This window comes from Eumetopias jubatus, unplaced genomic scaffold (assembly GCF_037043125.1).
Source record: "Eumetopias jubatus isolate StellerSeaLion01/CBP00866 unplaced genomic scaffold, mEumJub1_p1.0 scaffold_17, whole genome shotgun sequence".
In the NCBI taxonomy this organism is placed as follows: domain Eukaryota; kingdom Metazoa; phylum Chordata; class Mammalia; order Carnivora; family Otariidae; genus Eumetopias; species Eumetopias jubatus.
In genome coordinates, this window is record NW_028274823.1 from 80,049,460 (window position 1) to 80,067,853 (window position 18,394).

Below are 18,394 nucleotides of genomic sequence, written 5' to 3' on the forward strand. Positions count from 1 at the left end.
AGATACTTACTAAACTCGACAGAAAAGTGGATTAAGTGACTGGGATCTTCAACAGAGGGATATGAAAGACAGAGAAGAACCGGCGGGAACTGAAGGACACAATGCAATGGAACATACACCAGGATACTCCTCCCACCGACGGGGTGCAGAAGAATGGGCCGGCACGCTTGAAGACATAGCGGAAAGCAGCCAAGCTAAACAGCAAAAAGAAAAAGCTACACTAAAAAATGAGGATTGGTTAAAAGACCTCTGTGACCTCATCAAGCCAAGTATCATTTGGATTATAGGGGTATCAAAAGAAAAGAGACACAAGGAAGCAGAAAAATTATTTGAAGAAATAACAATTGAAAACCTCCCTAACCTGGAGAAGGAAACAGACATCTAGGTCCACAATGCACAGAGGGCCCCAAACAAGGTGAATTCAAGGAGGTCAAAACCAACACACATAATTAAAACAAATAAGATTAAAGATAAGGACAGAATCTTAAAAGCAGTTACACACAAGGGAAACCCCATAAGGCTATCAGCTGATTTTTCAGCAGAAACTTTACAGGCCAGAAGAGAACGGTATGATATAGTCAAGGAGCTATAAGGAAAAAAAAAAAAACAAAAACAAAACCTACAACAAAGAATATTCTACCCAGAAAGGCCATTATTCAGAACTGAAGAACAGATAGAATATCCCAAACAAACGAAAATTAAAGGAGTTCATCAAACAAGCTTTAAAAGAAATATTAAAGCGACTCCTTTAAGTGGAAAGAAAAGGCCACAATGAGAAGAAAATTAAGAAGGAAAAAAATTTCACTGGTAATAGCCAATGTATAGTAAAGGTAGCAGATCAGTCACTTATAGAGCCAGTATGGAAGTTAAAAGTAGTAAAATCAATTATATCCACAAAAATTACTCAAGGGATTACACAAAATAAAAGGATATAGAATGTGACATCATATACGTAAAATGTGGAAGAGGGAGTAAAAATTTAGTGCTTTTATAATGCGTTCAAACTTAAGCAACCTTCAACTTTATATAGATTACCATACACACAGGATATTGTATATGAATCCCATGGTAACCACAAACTGAAAATCTGTAACACATGCACAAAATATAAAGAGAAAGGAATCCAAACATAAGACTAAAAAAACCATCAAACTACAATGGAAGAGAGTAAAAGAAGAATGGAACAGAAAACAACAAGAAAACAATTATTAAAACAGCAGTAAGTACATACCTATCAATAATTACTTTAAGTGTAAATGAACTAAATGTTCCAATCAAAAAACACAGGGTGATGTAATGGATAAAAAAACCAAGATCCATCTATATGCTATCTAAAGACACAGACAGACTCAAAGTAAAGGAATGGAAAAAAATATTCCAAACAAATGGAATAATCATTAAAAAAAAAAAAACAGAATGAAACAAAACCCAAATATCAAAATCACGGGGATATCAAATCAGGGGATATCAAAATCAAACAGAATAGGCTTTAAAACGAAGATGGTAACAAAAACCAAAAAAGCAGGATCAATCCAACAAGAGGATATAACAATTGAAAATATATACCCACCCAACATAAACAGAATTCAAATTCAGGAGGCAGTTATTACCATATGAAAAGAGAAATTGACACTAATACAATAATGGTAGGAAACATTAACAACTTGCTTACATCAATGCATGGATCATCCAAACAAGAAATCAATACAGAAACAGTGGCTTTGAATGACCCATTAGTTCAGATGGACATAACAGATATCTATAGAACACTCTACCCACAAAGTGCAGAACACACATTCAAGGGCGTATGGAACATTCTCCAGGAGAGATCACATGCTAGACCACAAAGCAAGTCTCAATGAATTAAAGATGACTGAAATCATATCAAACACCTCTTCCAACTACAACAGGAGAAAACTAGAAATCGGTTACAAGAAAAAAACTAGAAGAAATACAAATATGAGAATCTAAATCTAAACCTAGGGGCACCTGGGTGGCTCAGTCGTTGGGCGTCTGCCTTCGGCTCAGGTCATGGTCCCAGGGTCCTGGGATCGAGCCCCGCATCGGGCTCCTTGCTCAGTGGGAAGCCTGCTTCTCCCTCTCCCATTCCCCCTGCTTGTGTTCCCTCTCTCGCTGTGTCTCTGTCAAATAAATAAAATATTTTAAATAAATAAATAAATAAATAAATAAATAAATAAATAAATAAATCTAAACCTAAATAGCATGTTACTCAACAACAAATGGGTCAATGAAGAAATCAAAGAGAAAATCAAGAAATATCTGGAGAGAAATGAAAATGAAAACACAACAGTCTTAAATCTTGGAGCTGCAACAAAAGCAGTACTAAAGGAAATTTATAGTCATCAAGACCTACATCAAAAACAAGAAATAACTCGAATAAATGATCTAACCTTACAATGAAGGGAACTAGAAAAAGAAAAAACAAAACCCAAAGTTAGCACAAAGAAGGACATAACAGAGGGGTGCCTGGGTGGCTCAGGTGGTTAAACATCTGAGTCTTGATTGCACTCAGGTCATGATCTCAGAGTAGTGTGCCCTGTGTTGGGCTCTGCACTCAGCAAGGAGTCTATACTTGAGATTCTCTCTCTCCATGTCCCTCTGTAGCTCTCTCCCCCTGAGCTGTCTCTGTCTCTCTAAAATAAATAAATCTAAAAAAAGAAAGAGAGAGAGAGAAGAAAATAATAGAGATCAGAGCAGAAATAAATGAAATAGAGACGAGAAAAAAGAAAAAAGAACAGATCAATGAGGCTAAGAGCTGGCCCTCTGAAAAGACGAATTAGCCAGACTAATCAAGAAAAAAAGTGAGAGGATGTAGGAAACAGAATGCCACAACGACCACTGGTGCATGTTCGCTCAGACTCCGAGATCTCTGAGAAAACTCGAGATCGCAGGGTTAAAAATAACCCGAAAGGACCAGAGTGAAATGCCCTTGGAACGTGTGTGGTCAGTTCTAAAGTACGCAGCAGAAGATGTTTTGTAGATAGGAAGCCAGCTGTAAACAGCACACTGTGCACTCCCCTCTTTGTTCCCTTGTCCTGTAAATTGTTTTAAAGATTCTTACATACTTAACTAATCCTGTATACGTGGAGGAATGTGCCTTACTATGCCCCTGCTGTAGAAGGTATATAAGAGTATGGAAAATAAACCTCGGCACCTCGGACTGTTAGCTCGGGGTCCCCTGTGCCTCGCTATACTGTCGTCTCTTTTTCTCAGTTCCTTCGCCGCCCCAGGTCCCTGACTCTCAGAGGTCGACAAGAGGACTCAAACATAATGAGAGAGGATTAGTTAAAATTGACACCACAGAAGTACAAAGGACTATAAAAGATTACTATAAAAAATTACATTGGTAAAACCTAGAAAAAAATTGACAATCTAGAAAAAATGGATAAATTTCTAGAACATATAGTCTCTTCTGAGACTGAATCATGAAGAAACAGAACAATCTGGGGAAAAAAGACAATTACTAGAAATAAAATTGAACTGGTAATCAAAAAACTCCCCACAAACAAAAGTCCAGGACCAGACGGCTTCGCAGGTGAATTCTACCAAAGATTTAAAGAGTTAATACCTATCATTCTCAAACTATTCCAGAACACAGAAGAGGAAGGAATGCTTCCTAATTTATTCTATGAAGTCAGCATTACTCTGATAGGAAAGCCAAAGACACTATAAAAGAAAATTATACACCAATATCCCTCAGGAAGACAGAAAAATTCTCAACAAAATATTAGCAAACCAAATCCAACAATACATTAAAAAAATCACTCACTGGGATCAAGTGGGATTTATTCTAGGAATGGAAGGATGGTTCAATATACACAAATCAATCAATGTCATATTCAATGGTGAAAAGCTGAAACCTGTTACCTAAGATCAGGAACATGACACTCTTAACCACTTTTATTCAACATAGTACGGGCATTCTTAGCCATAGCAATCAGACAAGAAAAAGAAATAAAAGGCATCTGAATTGATAAGGTGCAAGCAAAACTGTGTTTGCAAGTAACATCATACTATACATAGAAAAACCTAAAGACCCCACCAAAAAACTATTAGGTCTAATAAATGAACTCAGTAAAGTTGTAGGATACAAAATTAATGTACAGAAATCTGTTCTGTTTCTATACGCTAATAACAAAATAGCAGAAAAAGAAATTTTTAAAATACCATTAACAACTGTATCACAGAGCATAAAATACCTAGGAATAAACTTAAGAGGTGAAAGACCTGTATTCTAAAAACTTAAGATATTAATGAACGAAACTGAAGGCAACACAAATAAATTGAAAGATATATTATCCTCATAAATTGGAAGAAGCAATATTGTTAAAATTAAAATGTCCATACTACACAAAGCAATCTATAAATTGCAGCCTATAGATCTGCAATCCCTATCAAAATACCAATAGTGTTTTTCACAAACTAGAACAAAAAAATCCTAAAATTTGTATGGAACCACGAAAAGCCTCAAATAGCCAAAGCAATACTGAGAAAGAAGAACAAAGCTTGAGGTATCACAATACTAAATTTCCAGAAATACTACAAAGTTACAATAATCAAAACAGTATGGTACTGTTGCAAAAATACACATATAGGTCAATGGAACAGAATTGTGAGTCTTTATGCACACATGAAGAGAGGAAGAGAGAACACCAATTAATCTATGACAATGGAGGCAAGAATATACAATTGAGAAAAGACACTCTCTCCAATAAATGGTGCTGGGAAAACTGGACAGCTATATGCATTAAGAATGAAACTGGGCCACTTTCTTACACTATAGACAAAAATAATCTCAAAATAGATTAAACACCTAAATGTAAAACTTGAAACCATAAAATTCTGAAAAGAAAATACAGGTAGTAATCTCTTGGATATCAACCTTTGCAATACTTTTCTGGATCAGTCTCTTCATGCAAGGGAAACAAAAGCAAAAATAAACAGGAATACATCAAACCGAAAAGCTTTTGCACAATGAAGGAAACCATCAACAAGATGAAAAGGAAACCTAATGAATAGGAGAAACTATCTGCAAATGACCCGTTTGAGAAGGGGTTAATATCCAAAATATATAAAGCATTCACACAAACATCAAAAAGCCCCCAAATAATCCAATTAAAAAAGTGGGCAGAATGGTGGGAAAGTAAGTGTTGCCCCCACTATGAAAAACAGTATGGAGGTTCCTCAAAAAATTAAAAATAGAACTATATGACCCAGTAATTCTTCTACTGGGTATTCACACAAAGAAAACAAAAGTAAGAATTCAAAAAGATATATGCACCCCTGTTTTTATTTACAACAGCCCAGATATGGAAGCAGCAATAGTGTCCACTGAAAGATTAATGGATAAAGATGTAGTATACATACACAATGGAATATTATTCAGCCATGAAAAACTAGAGCTTGCCATTTGTGACATGGATGAACCTAGAGGGTATTATGTTAAGTGAAACCAAAGACACCATATGATTTCATTTGTATTCCACTTACATTTGGAATCTAAAAAATAAAACAAATGCACAAACAACAGCAAAAGAGAAACAGACTCATAACAACAAAAAAGAGAGTAACAGACCCATAAACACAGACAACAAACTGGTGGTTGCAAAGAGTACAGGGGAGGGGGGAGGGGGAGAGATTAGTGAAGGAGATTAAGACGTACAAACTTCTCAATTATAACATAAATAAGTCACAAGGGTGAAAAAGTACAGCCTAAGAAATATAGTCAAGGGGCGCCTGGGTGGCTCAGTCATTAAGCGTCTGCCTTCGGCTCAGGTCATGGTCCCAGGGTCCTGGGATCAAGCACCGCATCGGGCTCCCTGCTCTGTGGGAAGCCTGCTTCTCCCTCTCCCACTCCCCCTGCTTGTGTTCCCTCTCTTGCTGTGTCTCTCTCTGTCAAATGAATAAATAAAATCTTTAAAGAAAAACAAATATAGTCAAAAATACTGTAACTTACAGTGATAAGCACTTCATGTTATATAATAGTTAAGTCACTATCTTTTACATCTAAAACTAATTTAATATTTTGTCAACAATACTTTAATTAAGTTAAAAAAAACTTCAAAACTAAAAAACAAAAACAATAAAACAACCCCCCCCGACACACAAGAGAACTTCAACCAAGAATTACTTATTGAAAACATCTTCAAAAATGAAGGAATAGGGGCGCCTTGGTGCCTCAGTCAGTTAAGCATCTGCTTTTGGCTCAGGTCATGATCTTGGGTTCCTGGATCAAGCTCCATGTCTGGCTCCCTGCTCAGTGGGGAGCCTGCTTCTCCCCCTCCCTTTGCCCTTCCCCCTGCTTGTGCTCTCACTCCCTCAAATCCATAAATTTTTTTTTTAAATGAAGAAATAATACTTTCCCAGAAAAACAAAAATTTAAGGAATTCTTTACCAGCCAAACTACTCTGCAAGAAATATTAAAGGAGGGATGCCTGGGTGGCTCAGTCAGTTAAGCGTCATCTGCCTTCGCCTCAAGTCCCGTATCAGGCTCCTTGCTCAGTGGGGAGCCTGCTTCTCCCTCTGCCTGCCTCTCTCTCTCTCATTCTCTCTGCCAAATAAATAAATAAAATCTTAAAAAAAAAAGAAAGAAATAGTAAAGGAATATGGCACCAGTGAAACTTGAATCTACACATAAAAATGAAGATAGAAATGGAATAAAAAAGGAAAATTTAAGTTAATTCCTCCCTCCCCAATTTTTAAGTGTTCTAAAGCAAAGGTTGGAAATTTTTTTCTGCAATGAACTAGATAATAAACACTGTATTGTGAAGGTAGCCCCAAACAATACATAGAAGAAAGCATGAGGGTGTCTTCCCAGGAAACTTAATTTGTGAAAGCAGATAGGGAGCTGAATTTCACCCATGGGCTGCAGGCTGCCAATCCTTATTCTAAAGGACAACTGACTGCCCAAAGCATAAATAGTAGTATTGTATCATGTTTACATAACATATGTTAGAGTAAAATGTATGGTGTAATAGCACAGAGAATAGGAAAGAATAATTGGGAATATACTGCTGTAAGATCATTATACTATAACATCATGTGGTTTAATATTTGAAGGGAGGCTTTGATCAATTAAAAATGGCTAACTATTTTAAAAGTAAAAAAAAAAGAGATAAGTAGTAAGTCAAGGAGTGCCTAGGTGGCTCAGGTGGTTAAGCGTCTGCCTTTGACTCAGGTCATGATCTCAGGGTCCTGGGATCAAGCCCCACGTTGAGCTCAGCTCATCAAGGAGCCTGCTTCGACCTCTCCCTCTGCCTGCCGCTCCCCCTGCTTGTGCGCAGGCATTGTCAAATAAATAAAATCTTAAAAATATAACACAGCAGCAATGATAAAATGGAATAATAGAAAACAAATTCAAAAGAAGAAAAAGATAAAAAGAAATAAAGAACAGAACAAACAGATAAGTAGCTAGCAAAATGGAAGATTTTAATCCACTACACTGACAACCAATTTTTAAATATAAATGTTCTAATATCAGATTGGGTTAAAAAACAGGACCAATTATACACTAACTACAAGAGACTGACCTTAATTACAAAAATACATAACTTAAAAGTAAAAAGATAAAGAAATACAACACAAACAATAATCCAAAGAAAGCTGAAGTAGCTATGTTAATATCAGACAAAACAGAATATATAATAGGAGATATTATTGAAGATAAATAGGCACATTACATTAATGATAAATGGTCAATTTTCCAAGACAAAACTAAATGTACATGTACCTAACAAAGGAGCTTCAAAATATAGGAGATAAAAAATGATAGGACTGAAAGTTTGAAAAACAGACAAAAAGTAATATAGTTGGACACTTCAATATTTCTCTCAGGAATTAATAGAAAAAGATAACTGGAAAGAATACAGAAGTCCTAAACAACACCATCCGTGAACTAAACCTAAATGATGCATTTGTAGAACATGCCACCCCACAATTTTAGGGAAGTCTTTGTGTACCATTAAGAATCACGATGGGTTATTCTCCTTTTCACTGCACTTCCTATAATAATGTTTGCTATTGCTATCAGCAACAGAGGTATAGCTCAGCACTGACAACTTCAGCATTAAGTACTTGAAGGTCAACTTCAACATTAAGTACCTTAAGGTCATCATCATAGCCCCTTAGCCCTGCTACTAATCTGCTACTCCGTATTTCCCCCAAAGTTGACATTTATCTATTTCTACATTTACATTTTAAAGGTTATACCTCATGCATAAGAACTAATGTAAAACAAAATAGGAATTAAAAAAAAAAACAACTCACCTGGCGTTTGTTCATTTTCTGCTGTTCTTTAAAAAGGCATGGAGACGTGTGAAGATACAACTGAGAAATAATAGAAGAGAGAGGAGTCATAAATGATCTTCCCTCCCTTCCAGCTCCTTGATTTACCTGCCTACAAATACGCTGCATACTGGTGGGTAAAATGCCTTTCTATGGGCCAACGTCCTGTTGGTTCCTAAAAAGAGAGGGAATGGCCACATAGAAGTAGTGCCAATAGACTCAAATACTTAATAACAGCCTCTCAAACAAACCCAAACAAACCCAAACAACCCCCCCGCAAAAAAAAAAAAAAAAAAAACCCTTTTAGTTGCCCATTTCAGACGCATAAATACCCCTGCCATGGCCAATTACAGACTACCAACTGATGTCACTGAACAGAGCTGGGAAGAAATGTGCAATAACATACCATTATATAGGATTTTTACCATACTGATAGTCTCAAGAACACAGAAATGAGTGAAAAGAAGGAAATTACTTAGAAGTCATGAGTTTTGAATATGATCGCAGCCATGAGGAGCTTAAGCAGACAGCTACTAAATGTAGTGCAGGATCCTAGAAAGGAACTCAGAAGAGAAAAAAGAACATTACAGAAAAACTGCGGAAATATGAAAACATATGCACTTTACTGGTCCATTAATTGGGACAAACATACCATACTAATATAAGATGTTAAAAATAGAGAAAATTAATGTAGGGTCTACAGAGTTGTCACTGGATGAACTGGGGAGACCCTGGGCCCTGGATCCTCAACCAGGCCCATCCCAAAAATGTCCCCAAAGGTTCCTGGTCTCATCACGAGGAAGAATTCAAGGACAGACACAACACAGTGGGGAAGTTTATTAGTAAAGTGAAACTACACTCTCAAGATTTGAGAACGAGAGAGAGCAAGCAAGCGTGCTCAAGAACCGTGGGTGTTGGGAGTCTGTGTTTCTCTTTTATGTACAGTTGTTAACTAGGTGGTAGAATATTCATTATGTGGGGTGGGGATTTCTTGGAAGCAAGGGTTTTTTTCCTTCCTTATTTGGAGTTTCCTGTCGTGGCACCCACCTTCGTGGGCCTATCTGGTTGGATCCAGCTTTCTTGTGACTCTGTTTTAGAGTGATGCCAGCTCAGGCCTCTGACTTTCCCCACCGCTGCCTGTGACTTCCTTGTTGATGGCCACCAGGACAGAACCTGGATAATTGTTTTTGACAGAATCTCTGCATTATATTGACCATAATTCTTTAAGTCTAAAATAATTTACTTAAAAATTCATCAAAGGAAAACGTAAAGAATATCCACTTAATACAAACGGCGGCAGTAAAGGAGAAACAAAAGAACAAAAAAGACATGAGATATATAAGGAAAGCATAGCAAAATGGTGGACATAAATCTAACCAAGTCAACAGTAACATCAAATGTGAAAGGGTTAAACATAGCAGTAAGGTGTCTGATGTGGTGGGGACCCAGCTAGACCACAAAACCTGACTTTTACAGCCTACCTGGTTGTACCCACCTCTGTCCCCCATTTGTCCTTTAGCTCTTCTTTCCAGCTTATCTCTTAAATCAGACAAATGGAAACTGAAACCACCCCTCAGGCAAGTGCCCTGACAAAACCTCCAGCCAGCCCGGACCACCCAGACCAGCTGGAGCTTAACCTCCAGACTCGCACCTCAACAGGTGCACCACGGAGCAATCTCTGGAATGACCAACAACTACTTCTACCTCATTGTAAAACTAAAATCTCCACCCAAAAATGAGCACAAGTCTCATTTACTAACATACAACGTATGTATAAGCACGTTTCCTTAAGACATATGCCTGACCTTATGCTCGCCTCTACATACAATGACAAGGCTTCCCTAACCCTAAACAAAGGAACCATCCACCCTTGCTCAGAGAGTCAGGGCTTTGGAAGTGGTTCCCCATGATCTCCTTACTTGTTGCAAATAAATTTTGCTTCATGCAACAATCCCACCTGATGTAGTTCTAGGACACACCACGGAGCAATCTCATGTTAGTTTGGTCACAAATTTGGCAACCCAGATATGACTGTTGTCCCTCTGAGGTTCTGCCCTCTGGTTACCTGGTTTCCAAAGGATGGAGCAGGGAGCAGCGGCAGCCCTTCTGGGCTAACCCATTCAATTAACCAGGACTGGGGGTGGAATCCCTGGAAGGGGCTCTCCTTTCTTGGGGTCTGTGCTGCTGGACTGGTATTGCTGCCCCCTTAAAGACACTGTGGCCACTCCAAGCCTCTTGCTGAGAATCTCTCCACAAGGGTAAGTGGTGCCAAGCCTATGGCACGACTGTAAGAGTATTTTCTTTGAGTTGTCTCACAAAGCCTGGCAGGTTGGCAGTCACTTAAGAACAGGGCCTCTCCACTCAACACAGGGGGACTGAACGCTCATTATAGTCAAGTCAGACATCCCTGGGTGGCAAAGGATAACACCTGGCCATTCAGAGGCTGAATGCTTTAGCGTGGCGGTTGGGAAGTGGCCAAATGAGACTAGTATAGAATCAGCAAGGGTGAAGGATATCTCCATCTTATGTTTGACCTGTTAATGTTTGTTGGGGACATCTGACACTGTTCCAGGTTTGTTTTTCCTCTTAAAAAGGGAAGTGTGCCTTGAGTTACTGAATCTAAACCAGGTTCTCCCTGAGCCATTCCCCAAGTAAATCCTTTGGGACTGCCTGGACGTTGAGGGGCCAGAAGAGGCAGCCCATGCACCAGGCCACTGCTCCTCAAGGCACAACTACCCAGACCCACTTGGACACCTTAGCATTAACCCACTCTCCTTGTGGGCTTGGTTTTAAGTCAACCGAGTCTCATACATGTTGTGGGTAAGGTTGTGTGTATCCATGAACACTGTAAGTTACCTTGAGGAAGGGTAAGAGAGCCTAAGAAAGAATCCCAGATCATGGGAGCGACAATTCCACCCTGAAGGAGAGCCTCCGTTGGGCTGTAGCCTCCAGAAATGGAAAACGCTAGACTACCTTCCTTTAACCCAAAAACAGACGACTTTCTTCTGTAACACAGCCTGGCCACAATAATAGACTCTAGAGGATGAAGAGAAGTGGCCAGAAAATGGGACCTTAAATTTTAATACAACACTACAATTGAGCTTATTTTGTAAAAGAGAGAAAATGGGAAGAGATTCCATATGGTCAGTGCTTTATGGCATTATATCAAAACGAGGCGCTGCAAAGGAAGTCTAAGATTTGTAAAAAGGTAGAATTGAAAACCCTAAAAATGCATCCTGTACCCTCTGGTGAGTCAGGGAATCTTTGTCCCCATCTCCAACTCCTCCTCCAAGTCATTAAATTGTTAATAAGCCTCTGCCTTATTCCTCTGGTACTCAGGCCTCAGCTCCCCCACCTTCATGAGCACCAATCTCTAATCCTTTACGAACACCCCCAAAGCCTTCCCCAGTGTCTCTTGTATCCCTTTAGCCTCCCTTGTCAGATAGCACTACCAGATTAGGGACGTATTTTAAGCCAGGGATGGAAATGTTGCCATTGAGACGAGTACCTGATGGAGATGGGTGTCTCATTAATGTGCACGTCCCATTTTTGACCTCGGACCTGTATAACTGGAAGGCACACACTAAAGGACTATGGGCTGACCTGATTAATTTATACGTTTAATGCAGGATATCTTTTCTACCCACAACCCGTCTGAGCAGATATGCAAGCTTTGCTAACCACTCTCTTAACGGTAGAAGAAAAGTTTGCTGTGTTAGCAGGAGCCAGACAGGAAGCTGATAAAGAGTATCAGCCAGATCAAGTTTTTGGTGACTAAACGAGGAGGCAGCGCTAAGAGCTGACTCTGAGGGGGATCCCAACTCCCACAATGAAATAACAAGTTTAGGGCATTACTGACGGCTTCTTTTAAAAGCTATGAAGGAGATACGCAGATCTCCTGGTCCAAATTAAGGGAGATTGAACAAAGGACAGATGAAAATCCATCAGCCTTTTCGGAAAGGCTACAAAACTCCCTAAGACGAAATATAAACTGGGACCCTGAGGCTCAGGGTAGTTGAATGGCCCTTAATAATCTATTTCATATCTCAAACTGCTCCAGACATCCAAAGGAAACTCCAGAATGGGCTATAAGTCCCAATACTAACCCTGCTCAGCTTCCAGAACTAGCTTTCAAGGTGTTCCATAACCGGATGTGATGGAGGACCTAAGAGAAGACCAGAAGATGAGAAGGCAAGCTGCTCTTTTGGTGGTAGCTCTCCAGCCTACATGAAGTAACCTGGAAGAGGAAAAGAAGACATCTATGGGTGAGTGCCCTGAGCCCCCTCCGTGGGACCAAAAGACCAGCAACAAAGCTGGGGTCCAATCAATGTGCACGTTGTAAGCAGGAAAGGCACTGGAAACAGAACTGCCTGAACCACTCCCGGAACAGAAGGAAGAAGGGCAAAGCGGACTCATTTCAGCTGTTGTCCCTAACTGAAAATGAGATATGATAGGGCCACAGGGCTCCCCAATTGGTCTTGGACCATTAGATCCTCATCTCCCAAAAGAAGCCCTGAGTAACCTCTCAGCAGTAGGAGCGAAGCCAGAAATTTTACTTGATACTGGAGTTAATTTCTCTGTACTCAACACCCAGAAAGGTAGTCTTTCTAACAAAAATTGTAATATGAAAGGACTCTCAGGAAAAGGAGACATCAAAAGGTTTCCGGATCCTCTGACTTGTGAAATAGGATCAAACATATTAAAACACTCTTTTTGGTATATGCCAGAATGTCCCATATTCTTTTAAGATGAGATATTTTAGACAAATTGAGGCCCACAGTAAGTTCAGAACACAACAAATTAGCAATTCAAGTCCCTAAATTCCAAGGAACTGAATTTATGTCATTATTACAACATATCCTAGTATTTAAAACAGGAAATTCCCCCAAAAAAATCTTAAGGCAAGTCAACCCAAAAGTCTGGGTGTGAGGGCAGGTGGGGGCATGCCATTAACAACACATTTGTAAAAGTAAAATTGAAACAGATAGATTGCCGGCCCCAGATGCTATACAAGGGATCCACCCAGTAATTAACAAGCTCTTAAATGTGATTAACAGGTTGATTAGGTCATGTAGATCCCCATGTAACACCCCAATTTTACCTATTAAAAAGCTGGGAAGTGAGGAATACAGATTTGTTCAAGGCCCGGGAGCTGTTAATGAAGCTGCTTGAGACATACGACCTGTAATACCCAATCCCTATACTCTATGACCAACTACCGAGTAACAGTAAATATTACATGGTGTAAGACTGAAAGGATACCTTTTCCTGCATCCCACTAGATCCTAAATTCCAAGTACTATTTGCTTTTGAGTGGGAAGATTTTATCCATTTAATTTTAGAGGGAGAGAGAACGTGCGAGTGAGCAGGAGGAGGGGCAGAGGGAAAGGGAGAGAATCTCAAGTGGACTCCTCGCTGAGCACGAGCACGACAGGAGGCTTGCTCCCATGACCATGAGATCATGACCTGAGCTGAAGTCAAGAGTCCACCGCTTAAGTGATTGAGCCACCCAGGTGCCCTGGGCTTTATTATTTCAAGAGGACAGTGAAGCCTCCCTCAAGAGAGAAAAATGGTAATATGGAGCTAGCTCCACCAAAAACCCATATTGAGTCTTCCCACTGGGTAAAAAGAGCCTCAAAACTAATTCTGGTTGGTGTTGGATTGGCTGTCGGAGTAGATGCCTCTTGGGGAGGTTTTATAGGTTATAAAGTCACTGCAAGGAAACTAACTGATGTCATAGAAACCTTAGCTAAAAACACAGGAAATGCCCTCAAAAACTTAGAAATTTCCCTAAACTCTTTAGCCAACGTAGTGCTAGACGATGATTAGCCCTAGACTACTTATTACCAGAAGGAGGAGGAGCATGTGCAGTAACAAACAGCTCATCCTGTACCTGTATTAATACTTCAAGTGAAGTGGAAATAGATATTTAAAAAATCTTCAACCACGCAGCCTGGCTAGATACTTTCAACCAAAAAGGAAGATCCCCTGATGAGGTCTGCAGGCTCTTAAAACAGCGTTAACCAATACTACATGATTTTTCCCCATCCTGAGGCCACTAATATTCCTACTGCTCTTAGATTGCTTGTTTAGACTTTGCATCATTAACTGACTAATACAATTCTATACAAATGCCTAGAGGCCAAAAATTACAGATGGTAGTAACATAAAGATAGGAGCAGCTTAGAGTTAAACCTAGTGACCCACAGACATATCTAAAACTGGGTGAGGAAAAATTCTGCTCTGCTAACAATCTCAATGACTACATCCGTGTCTGGCAGGAACTACAGAAGGAGGACCTTTGCCCTGTGCCCCTCAAGAATGAGCAGCAGAATAAAACTAGAAGAGGGATTTGTCACCTGCTGGACCCCAAGACTGGACCTTTTACTGCCCACCTGCTTGTACTCACTGACCTCTGTCCGACATTTTTCCTTAACCTCTTCTTTCCAGCTTCTCTCTTAACTCAAGCAAATGGAAACCAAAATCACCCCTCAAGCAACAGCGACTGCCTGGACAAGGGCCAGACCACCCAGACCAGTTTGCGCTTAACCCGACTCTCACCTGCGCAGGTACGACCATGAAGTGACCTCTAGAATGACTACAACTTTTACCTCATTACAATACTAAAATCTCCGCTCAAAGAGCACACAAGCACCACTAACATAACATAGAATGTATGTATGTACCGGCAGGTTTCCTTAAGAAACAACCTTATGCCTCCTCTACACACAAATGACCAAGATCCCCTTTCTAAATATTCATCCCCTCCCTAAATAAAAGGAACACATCCACCATCTCAGGGACTCACGGCTTTGTAAGTTATTCCTCATGATTTCCTTATCTGCTGCAAATTTTCCTTTGCATGACGACTGGATCTGGTATAGTTTGTGTCTGTGACTCGCCAAGGAGCTAACTCAGGTTAGTTCGGTTACAGTGGCACCTCAACAGGAAAACAAAGAATTGCCATCCTATGCTCTGCAGTTCTAGGATCTATCCCTTTCTGGGACTATCTCCATTCTGAAACTCTGGAGAGGGATCAAAAGTCCCTAGGGTTCTCTTCAGGATGAGATTTCTGTTTCTGAAATTGCAGCTCTTTATAATCTCACAGGAGGCCATAGGTTCCTTGGAAATTAGGATATAAGATTAGAGGACAGGGGCGCCCGGGTGGCTCAGCTGGTTAAGCGTCTGACTTCAGCTCAGGTCATGATCTCAGGATCCTGGGATCCAGCCCCTAGTCAGGCTCCCCACTGTGGGGCGTCAGCTTCTCCCTCTGCCCCTCTCCCAGCTCCTCCTATCTCTAATAAATAAAATCTTATTTTTTTAAAAGATTTTATTTGACACAGAGAGAGTACAAACAAGGGGAGCAGCAGGCAGAGAGAGAAGGAGGCTCCCCACGAAGCAGGGAGCCCAACGCGGGGCTCGATACCCTGACTCTGGGATCATGACCTGAGCCAAAGGCAGATGCTTAACCAACTGAGCCACCCAGGTGCCCCTCTAATAAATAAAATCTTAAAAAAAAAGATTAGAGGGCAAATTCATATTGGAACCCTCACCCAGCACCTCAAATCTTACTATCCCCTAGAAACTAGTGCCAGTGAGGACAAAGACAAAGGACACCACATCCAGGGCACTTGTTACCCAGCTGAAAGCCAAGTCGGCCTCCAAGTCACGGGGCACCCCACGCAGCCAGAGCGCACCCTCACGCATGCGCACGCGCGGGGCGCACGAACAGGACCACTCGCTCAGAAGTGGGGACCCACTGGAACTCAAGCCGCTGGTCCGCACCCAGAAGCCCCCCCACCCGCCGTGGGGGTTCCCGCTGCGGGGTCCCGGGGCTCCTCCCCACCGAGGATCACCGCCGTTTCCCTCCCGGCCCACGCTCTAACCTCTGCTCTTGGGAAGGTGGGCAACCAGGACCTTGAAAGTTACTGGGAAATCTGGAAACGGGATTTCGGGCTTCGCTAAACCTGTTGGCGCAGGAGGGGGACCAGGAAGATGGCGAAGCTGCGCGTGCGCAGCACTGTCCGCAGCGGGGCGCAAGTTCGGCTGGGTAAGCAAACTAGTCTCAAGACTACGTCTACCATAATCCTTCGCGTCCACTTGTTTAAATAACTATGTAAATAAACCTGTCTTATTCAAAGAGTAGGGCGGTGGTTGCTGTGGAAGGTCTGTAGCTCTCTCTGGCGTTTTCAGAGGCCGCCCCCTACTCCACTCCCGGAGGTTAGGCCTCACGTGTAAGAACTACTAAACATAATTTGTGGTCCTTTAGAGCATCCTGGTTTGGCAAAACAAAAAACAACTCTTTGAAAGACTTTTGCGGACATCATGGGAGTTTGATTATAGGTACGCTATTAAAGAATGTAGTTTTGGAAATACATACTGAAGTATTAAAGAGTGAAATATATCTAATTTATTTTAAAATGTTTTCGCAAACACAAGATAAATATGGCAAAATGTGAAATTTGTCCAGTATAGAAAATGGTAAATGGGTGATCATTTTTCTTTATTATTCTAAGATTGAAAATAGAAACTTCAGTAAAAGAAGAAAAAAGTAAAAAGAACTGGGTGTATCTTTTAGACACAAAACTAATAAAAAGGAAGATGTTTGTCAGTTATCAGTTCTTGTGAATAGGGAATTTAATTAAAATGTTAAAAAAATGGAATACAGTAATACATTAAGAAGATAACATCTCTCTACCAAGCAGAGTTTGTCTCAAAATTGAAGAAAAGGAATTTTTCAAAATTAAGTAAGCAATATTTTTTTAACTAAACCAGAAAATATATGCATACTTAAAAGATTTTAAATAAGTACTTCACTCAAGTAATTCCACTTATTGGGTTATATGCTGTAATTAAAAGATTATATAAAGAATTCCCTTCACAGTTTAGTTGAGTCAGTAAGAATATTCAAAGATTTATGGGTAAAATATGCTCATCCACAAAGTACAATAACAAGCAGCAGCCTTTTTTATTTTTTTAAGATTTTATTTATTTATCTGACAGAGAGAGACAGCCAGAGAGAGAACACAAGCGGAGGCAGTGGGAGAGGGAGAAGCAGCCTCCCCGTGGAGCAGGGAGCCCGATGCGGGGCTCGATCCCAAGACCCTGGGACCATGACCTGAACCGAAGGCAGACGCTTAACAACTGAGCCACCCAGGCGCCCCAAGCAGCAGCCTTTAAATGTGATAGAAATAGGGCGCCTGGGTGGCTCAGATGGTTAAGCGTCTGCCTTCGGCTCAGGTCATGATCCCAGGGTCCTGGGATCAAGTCCCGCATCGGGCTCCCTGCTCCTTGGGAGCCTGCTTCTCCCTCTGCTTCTCTCTCTCTCTCCTCCTCTGTCTCTCATGAATAAATAACTAAAATCTTAAAAAAAAAAAATGTGATAGAAATATATTAAATGATACAAGGGATATTCAAAATATATTCTGAAATTTAAAAAAATATGCCAGTAACAAAGCAGAGCTATCTATAAAACGTATGTATTCATGAAGATATGACAGTGTCTGTCACAAGGTAAGCGCTCAAATAGACATTATTTCCCGTCAGGTTACGTAAATGTATTTATTGTGTCAGTGAGTCTGTGTGTATGCATTTTTGTGAAAGAGGTTATTGCTGTATGATTTGTATATTTTTGTGTGTCCATCAGTTGTGGGAGTCACCACCACAAACTCTCTTGAGAATAAGGCAGGTACTAAACAAATATAACAGTAAATAAAAATGATACATTTATTATCTAAAAATACTTGTATATCTATGTGTGAACTATCCTTCATCAATAAATAGTAACTACATCCATGGTTCCCCAGGCCAAAATCTGAAATCACTTGTTGGGGCAGAATTCTAAGAAGACCTTTTATTTTTAATTATTTCTCCAACCGTCCATCTAGAAAATTGGTATGTGTATATAAAAGAGGACTTCAGTTGCCTCCATTTTGACCTCAAACTTTCTGGTTGGTTTCTTCTTTCCAGCTTCTCTTGGCTCAGGTGGAAGACCAAGAGAGTAAAGAATCCCACCCCTAACAGACGCTACCCACTTAGGGAATAAGGACTAGCCTGAGCCCTCAGGCCCGCACCCATGTTTGACTCCGAG

General features: G+C 40.4%; 1 protein-coding gene across 1 annotated transcript in view; it reads right to left on the minus strand.

The window, feature by feature from the left end:
• LOC114210283 (uncharacterized) overlaps positions 1–16,324 on the minus strand; it is a 29,408-nt gene extending 13,084 nt beyond the window's left edge. The window contains exons 1-3 of the mRNA XM_028104539.2: positions 16,191–16,324; positions 12,411–12,541; positions 8,287–8,346 (exon numbers count right to left, since the gene is read on the minus strand). Of these exons, the coding sequence (XP_027960340.1) occupies positions 8,287–8,301 (15 nt within the window). The 5' untranslated portion in view covers positions 8,302–8,346; positions 12,411–12,541; positions 16,191–16,324. The remainder of the gene's footprint in view (positions 1–8,286; positions 8,347–12,410; positions 12,542–16,190) is intronic.
• Between the last annotated feature and the right edge of the window lie 2,070 nt (positions 16,325–18,394).